Genomic DNA, 11125 nt, shown 5'->3' with positions numbered 1-11125 from the left:
CAGCACTTACTGGTACCCTCCCACTGAAATAACCGGAACCAGACACAACAAATGAACATGGCATGGATTCAAATATTTTGTAGCACTTCTCACATGGTAGTTTAACTGAACTCTTTTGGAGCAAACTGCTGAAGTTCTCTCAGGTTTGATGAGCTCCTCGTCCCCCAGCTGTGACTTTCAGTTGGATTAAGATCAGGACTCACAGCAGGCCAGTTCAGGCCAGACAGAGCTCTGACAACTGGACAGTATGTTTCACTCAAGGAGGCCTCGATAATCCTTCGCATTTCATTCTTCCCTATTTCCTCAGACTTTTCTCCATTTAAATAGAATGAATGGCTGATAGTCTTTATGCTAAGCTAACAAGCTGCTGGCTGTGGCCTTAAATTTTACAGACACAGACACTAACTCATTGCATATTAACCAACATGTCAAACTACTATGTCTTCTTAGCAGAGTGGTGGATATGACATTATGGTTGTTGCAGCCACAGAATTAATGAAAATCTTCGAGTGTGTTGAATTTAACAAATTTAAAAAGTCAGCGTTTCATTTTTAAGAGGATTATTGCTTTATTCCTTCTTTCAAAAAGTTACAGGTCCTCACTTTAAAATGGTTTGGATCCATAAATATGGTGTTGTTGCCATGTGCACTCTGGCTGCGAAGCTGTTTGAGTCAGTGTCCCCAGATAAATGAATCACAACTGTCAGGGAGAATGAACAGAACTACAAAAACAAGACTCAGGTTTTAAAAAAAGTGGATTTTTTTTGTGGTGCAAAAATGGCCTCACGTTGAAAAAATGTTGTTTCTCACATACACATACACACACACGCTACAGATGTGAGGCTGTTTTTAATCCTCACTTTCCTCTGAGAGGCTGACGGTCACAGAGGGGGAAGCGGGATGTGGAGCGTTCAAGTCCATGGATCGACGACAGTCCAGGTTTGTTTGGACAGACAAGAGGGGGGCGGCGACCGAGACATGTGTTTCTCACCCAGTCATGGGTGTGTTTATTTGAAATAGTCCGTCACTCGAGGAGACACAGGGGCTCCTTGTTCAGCAGGAGTACGCTCTGTTTCTGAGGGTAACAGAGGGACACAGACAGCACGTGGTAATGTTTATCCGACTATTCTTTCTTTTCCTGTGTCTCTACTGAATATTTGGCACATCGCGACTCGTAAACTGCTGTCAGTGTTTTGAGATTGGATGACTGAAATGAACCCGTTTGGAGATGGAAGAAGGGACGCAGAGAAGGAAGATTACAAAACTCAAGAAACGAACCAAAGACATCCACGAAAGGGAAAAAGAACCACTCAGAAACATAAACTCAAAAGTGTAAATGTGAACAAAAACAGGAAAAAAGGAGGAAAAGCCATAAGAACACAGGGGCAAAAAGACCAGGAGTCACACCAGGAACGTAACTTCAAAATAAAACAGAAAATACTAAACACAGTCCAGAAAAGAGTCACTACTAGAGTAGCAGTAACGTTGCTTTCCTGACATGTCCTATGTATTTTTGGTTTTCATGAAATTAAAAAAAAAAAGATGATTACGTAAAGGTTTCACTTGTTTTCTTCTTATTTATTTATCGTGGATAAATGAAGGCCTCGTTGGACACTAATCTTGAATCTTGTGCATACAGCACAATGCAGCCGACAATTAAAACCTTAACCTCATCTTCATCGTCTCCACAGAGGGCTATGATCCGCTGACGACTCTGTGCTGTAAACATAATGCAGCGTTTTTCATTAAATCAGATTTTTGTGAAACAAATAAAAAATAAAAAAATAACACATTCATTCATCTGCTGAAGTTTCCCATCTTCACGTGTCTAGCAAAAAGTTTGTTTTCCTAATGAAAGAATATTTTCCCGTGGTGCTGTAATGCTGATCCGGTGAGATGTTAATCCTTCTCACGTTCAGCTCTGCAGCGAATCCTCTTGCCTTCTGGTAAAAGAACAGAGACAGGTCCCGGTCGACGAGGAAGTTGTGGTAGATGGTGGCGAGGCGTGTGCACAGCTGCAGCTGAGACCTCTTGTTGCCCAGATCCATGGCCGCAGCAAGAGCCAAGTGGTAGTAGCCTGCAGCGTCAAATGGGTCCTGCAGAGGTAACAATAAAATGTGCAGCCCCTTAAATAATTCCGTTGATTTCACAAAATTGTTGTGTGAAGTAGGTAGTGCCTATGGTTTCATTGATTTGAAATGTAATACCTATCTGTAATCCCTTACCTTCAGGTCGTAGAATATGATGTCCCCTAGTGTCTGGTAGACCCTGACATAGTACAGTGTCTCCTCATCAAACTGGAGAGGTGTTGGACAGAGGGTCAGGGACTTCAGGTAGTGGTGTTCAGCGAGTTCATACTGCTCGAGACAGTGGTACAGAGACGCCAGGCGGTGGTAGGCCACTCGCTCATTGAGACGCTCACCTGTGTGTAAAACCAAACACAAAGGTAGCGCACATACACATGACTTCAGACTGTCAGGAGACAGAGCAACAAATACCAACAACTACTGGGCCAGAAGACCAACACATTTCATTCTGATATATATATATGGCTCCCAGAGGAAGATTTCTAGCGGTTGTAGTCACCCCCCTGACCGATGCTGGACCCCCATCAAGCCAAATGTCCTACTTTCCAATCAATCAAAAAAAAAAATCCAATCAGAAATGTCATACCTGAACCAAAGGGACGTTTTTTTTCGTACCTTGGGTGATACTGATATCCAGCGCAGTCTGAGCAAACTCAACAGCTTCCCCATACAGTTTGAGACGAAGCATCACTTCAGTCAGCTTGTTACACAACCTCAGCCTGGTATGAACACTGCTGCTCTTCACAGCGATGGGCAGAGCACGGTCCTACGTGGAGGATTATACACACGGATTTTGAGCGTCTCGGGCGTGTTGACGACCAAGCGAGTCTAAGGAGTAACAAGAAATCACTTAAAAGGTTCATATTGAGCTGTTGTTTTATTCAGACTCTACCCTGTAGAAGGTGATGGCCTTGTCTCTGTCCTGGCAGCTGTTGAAGAAAATGTCTCCAGCGGCTTCCAGAAGCTTCAGGATGAACCTGGTGTCTCCTGTGCCCAGAGCGACATCCTGAGCTGCCTGACAATGAGATCAAACAAAAATACAGGCTTTCATTCGAAAAAGGAAAATATCTCTCTGTGCGCCCAACTGAGATGAGCTATGTTACTGCTACATCTGGAAACAGGAGGTTATGTCGGTAGTAAAGAGCAGAATCGGCTTTGTCAGGTTTCAAAAGTTTCATATATCACGGTGCACAGAAATAAAAGCTGTGGTGTCTTACACAGCAGTACTCAGACCTGAACATAAAGGTCTACCAGTTCAGTCTGGCCCAGCAGGTGGTAGATCTTCCCAGCCTGTAGCCAGCCATACGCCTCCTTCTCCCTGCAGCCCAGATCGATGAAAATACCCAGACTACTCTTGGTGTAGTCGAGAGCAGCCCGGTACGCCCTGAAAACATTCACAGACTCAGATCCAGCTCTGAACTTAAAACTCATCATTAACTCCCTTGAAACTAACAGCTGAGCAGATTTCATTTTCCAAACGGCTGGGTTATTGCAAGTAAAAGAACATGACTGCATGCTATATCCAGCTCTACATACACACCTTTCTGTACCCAGAGTGAGATAGAGCTGGCTGATGGCTTCCAGCGCATCACCCTCCTGTCCTTTGTCTCCTGTGCGTCTCAGCAGCTGGACCTGGTGCTGGCTGTAGATGATACACTGTGCCTGGTCTGGACTCTGACACCCGTACAGATGGCACAGGTTTCTTGTTGCAGTGAGCTGGCCTGGCAACGAACAGCAGTCAATTTCAGATCATTAAAGAGACAGAGGAAAAACCAACAAACAGTACTTACAGTCTAACAGGTCGGCATTGATAGCCAGCAACAGAGCCCACTCGTAGCATCCTTTCCCATAGTGCAGCTGCTGCTGTTTCAGATAGTGCTGTCCCAGCTCCAGCAGCACTGTGATGAAGTTCGCTTCATGACCTTCTTCATCCAGCTCTGAGAAGAGCTGCACAGCCTCAGTCAGGTGCCTCTGTGCCAGGCCTTTAGCTCCAGCCTTCAGACACAGCAGCCCTTCAATGAGGATGAAGGAGGTCAATGTCATTTCACAGAACTGAAGTCCACTGGAAGAACCATGTGTCATTAAGTCTATAGAGTCTTACCTAGGTTAGCCTGAGCCACAGCCCAGTTTGGCAGGTCCTCGTACTCTTGGCAGATGGCAACAGCAGCCTGGTAGCTCTCTGCCGCCCTCTGGAGATCACCCATACATCGAAGAGCCACACCACGCATATTGAGGACTACGCCTTCATGTGAAATTAAACACGTTAGCTTTAACATATCACATCATATTGATAGCAACATTGATATTGATAGGTTTTTTTTTTTTTTTTTTGAGGTTTTTGCTTCACAACCACATGTAACCAGAAACCCACTGACCTTCCTGAGGGGTTGTGCAGTGTTCTGGCATGGAAGACAGTACCGAGTCCAGTATATCCAAAGCAACGCTGGGCTGGTTGTTGTCAATGTGAAGCCATGCCAGCCAGATGAGGGCACTGTTTCTTTCCGGCACAGAGATGGGGACTTGCTGTAAAGGTGGAGTGTTGTTGATGAGAGTATGCATTTGGTGGATGGCATGTCCAACCATTTTGTGCTTGTAAAAAAGTTGGCTGAGGCAAACAGTGAGCTGATGGCTCAAAACATGGCATTGGTTCCTTACGCCTCCTTGGACCTTGATAAAAGAGAGGGCCTGGCGTAAAAACGGAGCCGCTTGAGGCAGGATGGAGGCCTCCTGTTCTTTGATTCCATACAGTTTGTTGACATTGACTAGAACTAGAACCATGCTGTTAAGACAGTCGCTCAGTCTGGCAGATGGCTGCAGAGAGACTCTCCTCGCTGAGCTGACACTGAGGTGGGGAAGGCAGAGTTCGCTGTAGAGCTTTCCCAGGGCCAGGTATCCATGACTGAGAGAGACGCTCCATGTTCTTTGAGCTTTGGCACAAAGAATAAGTAGTCTCTCAAGATAAGTGGCAGCTTGAGCCCTTTCTGCACAGATCCAGTGGTGCTTTGCCAACAGATAACAAGCCCGGGCCTCTGCCATTTTGTTGTGAGCGAGAACAGCTTTTTTGAGGAGATATTTAAGGACAGAGTTGTCCTCTAAGCTTTCAAGACAATCAGGGATTCCCAGTATCAAGGCAACAAGTCGCTCTGCCACAGCAAAAAAACTTTCCGTATTTTTCTGCAAAAGATATATGGCAGCTAAGTTGGAGTAGATGTTGGCCAACAGCTTGAGGTCCCTAAAGCCTTCTCGTGGAACACAGAGGGCCTCCTCAAAGTAAACCCGAGCCTGGCTGAATTTTGACCTCCCAGCGCAGAGTTTACCCAACAGGAAGCACAAACGAGTCTGTGACCAAAAGAGTTGCTTCTTCCTGGCGGTTTCTCTAGCGACACTCAGAAAGGCAATCAGTTGATCCTCATCAGAGTGACCGGAGAAGGTAGTGGAAGAGAGGAGTTCAGAACTCAGTCCATACAGGACGCCAAACTCTTCTTTGCAGTCTTGTCCCTCCAAAAAAGAAAAGAGGGGAATGAAGTTCTCAGTGTTGTTGTTTCCTTCTACAACTGGGTGAACAGTGAAACAGGGAGGTGTTGGGTCTTTCTGCTCTAAGGGCAGGACCGAGTCCTCTAGAGTCCCATTTGTGGTGACAGGGGATGAGTCTTTTCCTTGATCAAGGATCCTCTGAATATTTTTTTTCAGGTCAGGCTGCTGAGAATCAGCTTTACTCGGAGAGCTGACTGCAAAAGGAAAACAGAAGGCAAAAAAGCAATGTTAAAATAGAGAAAAGATGAGAATTACTTCAACAAAAATCTATCGGTAGCAATACTTACATGATGGTTTCTTTTCCGAATCTTGGTAAGTGATGATATCTGAGATTGAACACGAAAAAGTGCAAGAAAGTGAATGAGATAACGTCCCAAAGCCCCGACAACTGGTAAATAAAGCTCATGAATAATTCAAGCAACAATTCAGCTCAAATGAAATTACATTTATTACAGAGTTTCAGGGTCAACCTTTTTGTGTTATATGTTACTGAACACAGCTTACACCAAGAGGGACTTTCAAGATAAGACAAGGTGTGGTATGGTTGGATCCACCATGATGATAACATTAGCATGTTAGCATTGTTGCTGTGCCTGAGCACAGCCAGTACGGTGGCTGACTCTTCAGTCCATCTGTCGCTGTGCTGGAAGGCGCTTACCGAGTTTATAGTTACGACCAGTATCATTTTGAGATTTCTTCTTGATTAAGGCAGCTGTTTCCTCTATAACTTTGTCCTCTCGCAGACTGAAAAACATCCCTTCCTCCTCTTCCAGTAAAATATCTGCTGAGCTGCAATAATGCCCGAGAATAGCACAGCATACAGTTTGGTTATATACAGTGGCACTTTAAGACAAATTTACACATAAATGCAGGTAATTCCCACGGCTTCACTTTTCATTTTCTTGCCACTGTACTTTGACATAAAGTAATTTAACGTGTGTTGTGTTAAAATAACAAATGATCAATATTTGCGATACACCCACTCGTAAACGTCGGCCAACGGTTTCACCAGGCTCGTCTTGACCAGACCCACTTCTCCCGTCGCTTCCTTCCTCCCTGTGAACCAATCAAAACAAGACACCAGAAGTCCCACAATGATGATGTGATCACCTGGAGCCACGCTTAGTTCATCTGGGCCCTCGGCGTCATACTCCATCATGGCCAGACAGGTTCCTCTGGCTGAGTGGAAGAGAGAGAACACAAAGATAAAAATGAGAGTAAATATCTTTAAATAAAGCATTTAATTCTTTTTAGTACGGATATTTCTGAAATGATTACAGAGTGAAACTACCCTCAACAGATTTTACTGCACTTACCAAACTGCAGAGGGAAGTCACAGGCAGGTTTCCCACCACCAACTAAAACGCTCTCAGCGCAGGATTTGAGAAACAACCTGTGAACAGATGGAATCAGAGAATAACACCTCCTGTCTGCTCCTGCATGATCACAGAACTGTGAGAGTGGTCAGTGCTACTTGTATGAGACTATATCAAGTCCTGTGTGTAGAGGTGACTCACTGATGAAAAGGAATAACGGGCTCCAGAGCAGGTTTGGGAGCTGTGCCCCGAGCTCCATCTGCTAGGCAGAGGACGGTCCAACCTGAGCCCAGGAAGGGAGGCTCAAACTGGGCTATGTCTCCCTGTTCCAGGTAAAGATCTCCCCCAGAGGTGGAGCTGTCAAACATCTGGTTGGCACTACAGCTAGCAAAGAATGAACCTAAGCACACAGAGTAAGAGGGTGTGTGCATTGCATAAAATTCCACCGGACTCCCAGCAGATTTCTTCTCCACCTTCAGAAACTTCCATTTCATCCCCTACCTTCTTGCATGAGGATGCCTTTGTAGATAAGGTGAAGCGTTTCCTCCTGAATGGAAACCTCAACAGCAACTTTCTCCTCCAAAGAGCTGAGCCAGAACTCCTGGTCTAACAACAAACTCTCCATACACTGACCTAGGAAACCTGGAAGTGAGGAGCAGCAAATTCCTGTTTGTATTTTTACTACACCAACATTCATTGCATAGATCTTCAGATAATTAATCACTATAATCATGCCGAAAAACTGTAAAAGATGTCACTGCCAACTATTTTTTTTTTTTGTTGTACTCCCAACTTACCTATTGTGTAATACGTAGTGAACTTCCATAGCTCCTCAAATGTTTTGAATCTTACAAAAATAACTTTGTCTTCACTGTTGATGGAGATGACATGAGCGCACAATTCCTACAGACAGAGAACCAAAAAAGTTGAAACTAAACACAGTCTTTGTCCTTTAGTGAGTGTGAATGTTTCCTGTTTTTTTTTCCCCCATAATATTACTCACTTTTTTCTATATTGAGGTCAGTTTGCTGTGCAGTCATTTATACACCAGTATTTTATTTTTAGTGAACGACCACTTGGGGGTCACCATGCCATTTAGAAAAATGCCAAACAAGCAAACAAAACTTGGAAAACGTCTTTACATTGTCATTCATTCACGCTGTTAACTCAGTGAGGAAGCAGACTGTTTTACAGCTTAAAATGTCAGAAATTTAACATAGGTCTGGTAGCCAGGTGTGTGTGTGTGCGCATGTGCGTGCGTGTGTGTGTTTTTCACGAGCTGTACCGTGAACAGAGCGTTGACCTCGGTGCTGTCGACCTGCAGAATGCGCAGTTTCCTTCGTAACATTTCCTTTAACTCCTCATCTGCAGGAAGTCGCTCCGGGCCCCTGACCATATCCAGCGACACTGCCAAGGCTGAACACAGAACACACACACACTTAGAGCAGGGCAGAACTGGATTTTATATGTGTGTGTGTTAAGGGGTTGATGTATTCATTTTTTTTTCCCCTCAGAGGATTAAATCTGTTTCCACTAGTGTTATTTTAGAGGGAGAGAATGGAAAACCTGATTTTTTTTAACTGTAGTTTTATGTTTCTCACAGAATAATAAACATATATATATATATATATAAAGTAGTTTTTGAGCTGTCCACAGCAACGGTGGTATAACATACACACACACACATATACAAGTGAGCTATATAGATGACATGGATGAGACTTTCTTCATTATATAGAGCAGTGGCCTTAACTGATTAAATGAAATAGATAAAACATAACAATAAAACAACACCCAGATTACACTGTTACAGTAAAAGGAAAAAAAGAAACAAGTAACAGAGTAAACAGGAAAGAGAACAGGTGGGGGAAAAAAGATGTAAATAAACTAAAAGAAAAGAATATCTATGTCTCATGTTCATTCATATTGGACTTTATTTCCCTGGCTATTTCCTTGAACTACCTAAAGCATTTATGACCTGATGTGATTTTTATTTTTAATTTTTTTTTTTTTTTCTATTTTTGTCATTATTGTGGTAGAGACAGGAAGCTGGGGTGAAACAGCGAGAGGGGATGGCATGCAGCAAAGGGCCTGAGCAGGATTCCAACTGCTGCTGCAGTAAGAGTTACTGATACACACTGTACACCAGGTGAGCTACCAGGAACCTGATACCCACCCTCACCTGATGTCACTTCTGACATGAAACACGAGACCAACTCACAGCTCTGATTAAAATCCAAACTGCTTATAAACCACTTGTGCTGACACTGTGTGACTGGCTCACCGATTAATGAGTGACTTCAGAAAGAACTCACAGTTTCAAGGTATAAACCGTTTCGGATTCACAATCACATGATTTCCCTCTGAGGTCACCTCTGTTTCACAGGTCATGTGACTCGTGAACAACATTGAACTCCAACGTTTAGTCATTCTGTATAAAGAATGACATGCCTTTCATGAGTGGCATATGTCAGTGGCATCAAATGCTATGCAAAGATAAAGGTGGGAACGACACTATGAGGGTAGCGTAGCAGGCACATGCCAGGGTTTGATGTTGTCCAGCCAAGCAATGAGGCCCCCCCACCCCTCGATGACATGCACATTCTGAACCGGCACTGCACTAGTCTACTCTAAAAAAAAAAAAAACATAAAGCAAACATCTGCTGTGATGTTACCTGTTGGGAAGCTCTCCTCACATGTTGATAGCGTTCCCTTCAGGCTTACCACATCTGTGGAGAAACCGTGCACTGTTAAAAACATTAAAACACACACACACAGCAGAAGTCACACACACACACACACACACACATATATATATATATATATATATATATATATATATATATATATATATATATATATATATATATATATATATATATATAAAAAATAGAAAAACAACAAGGAACATTTACTACATGTAATACACCACAGATAAAGGCACATTTGGCCCATTTATCACGTGACATAGGCTACATGTGCACGAGCGCACTCAGAAGTTCCCACAGTAATTTGGAATATTAGGAGAATATTAATAATAATAGTACTGGTACCCATTCTGATTAGGATCTGACTCCCCTCCTCCCGGTGCTGCTTGGCCGTCAGGTGAGATCTTTTTGTCGGTACCTGTGGTTTCCGGTGTCTCGATCTCGAGCTGGTTGAAAAAACGTCCAGTCCAACCGCAACGATGCGGGACAACAAAACTTCTCTTCTCACTTTCTGCGTGTGTGTGTGTGTACACGTAGAGGGTGGGAGGGGATGGCGTGGTGGGTAGGGGTGGAAGGGAGGGGGAGACTACAGTGACAAGTCCTGGTGTTTCTTTTCAAAATAAAATGTCATGCAGCGCCTGACCTATCAGCGAATCACGGTTTACACACCTGAATGAATAATCAGACTGTGAAACGCTACTGGTTTGAGTTAGAATTATTAAAATTCGCCAGTTTTGGCATCAACTGGGCCCAATTGTATTTTATATTCAAGTATTTTTCTTTATTATTTGTTGATTTGGATGATACTCATCCATCCTGTCATTTATTTGATTTTTATTTGTGTTTACATAATGTGTGAATCATTCATTTCCTTATTTATATTGAGTTAATTGCTCCATTCTTAATTTGTTTTTGTTCATTTATTATAATGAATGAATAATTTATTTTGTAGCGCTTATTTTACTTCCATTTGCTCCTTCCATGTGTTAGTTGACTTCAGTTCATTGTATCTATTGTATCTACATGCACATTGAGCAGTGGTGTAAATAAGCTTTCTTGATGTACAGTAAATTCTAATGCAAGATTTACTGTAGTTGAAACCTGAGTGTTTTGATCTACCTGGGTCCAAGTAGAGCCTATGTATACTTATTTTTAATGTTTTGTGAGAGTCAGCTTTGATAAGTTCCTACGGTCTTTCCTCGAAATTCATGTGTTTTCAGGTTAATGATCACTCACTGAACAAATAAAGCTCCTTCCATGACCAAATCAATCCATGAGTTGGTGGTGCTGGTGGGCGGACACGGGAGTTTCTTCCTGAATACAAATAAAGAACTCTCCTATTTTCTTTCAGGCACATACACTCTTTCTATCCTTAACTTTCCTCTCTCAGTTTTCATTGTGTGCAGGTTCAGTTCAGTGAATAGTCCAGAGTGTGTGTGTTTTCAAACATCCCAGGAACAGACTCAGCATTTCCTGTCCTC

General features: G+C 43.1%; 1 protein-coding gene across 4 annotated transcripts; it reads right to left on the bottom strand.

Moving 5' to 3' along the window:
- Positions 1-572: 572 nt before the first annotated feature.
- LOC121176962 (SH3 domain and tetratricopeptide repeat-containing protein 1) lies at positions 573-10144 on the bottom strand. Of its 4 annotated transcripts, XR_005893134.1 has the most exons (20): positions 9990-10144; positions 9612-9665; positions 8222-8352; positions 7734-7839; positions 7438-7578; positions 7138-7336; positions 6937-7013; positions 6604-6799; positions 6279-6409; positions 5908-5946; positions 4462-5814; positions 4188-4328; positions 3877-4098; positions 3627-3807; positions 3320-3470; positions 2979-3101; positions 2702-2852; positions 2225-2421; positions 1484-2095; positions 573-1439 (listed from the first exon to the last, which is right to left on the bottom strand). XR_005893134.1 is itself a non-coding variant. In XM_041031120.1 (19 exons), the coding sequence occupies exons 1-19, from the start codon at positions 9991-9993 to the stop codon at positions 1820-1822; spliced, it is 3873 nt and encodes a 1290-aa protein (XP_040887054.1). In that variant the 5' UTR covers positions 9994-10144; the 3' UTR covers positions 573-1819. The 4 variants fall into 4 exon arrangements, 2 of the variants coding, with proteins under 2 accessions (XP_040887054.1, XP_040887055.1); XM_041031120.1 differs by having other exon boundaries at positions 573-2095; XR_005893135.1 differs by lacking the exons at positions 573-1439; positions 1484-2095; positions 2225-2421 and having other exon boundaries at positions 2723-2852; positions 2979-3097.
- Between the last annotated feature and the right edge of the window lie 981 nt (positions 10145-11125).

This window comes from Toxotes jaculatrix, chromosome 23 (assembly GCF_017976425.1).
Source record: "Toxotes jaculatrix isolate fToxJac2 chromosome 23, fToxJac2.pri, whole genome shotgun sequence".
Classification (NCBI taxonomy): Eukaryota; Metazoa; Chordata; class Actinopteri; family Toxotidae; genus Toxotes; species Toxotes jaculatrix.
Note: the sequence above shows the minus strand (reverse complement) of the source record. Positions and strands in the feature narration are given on the sequence as shown.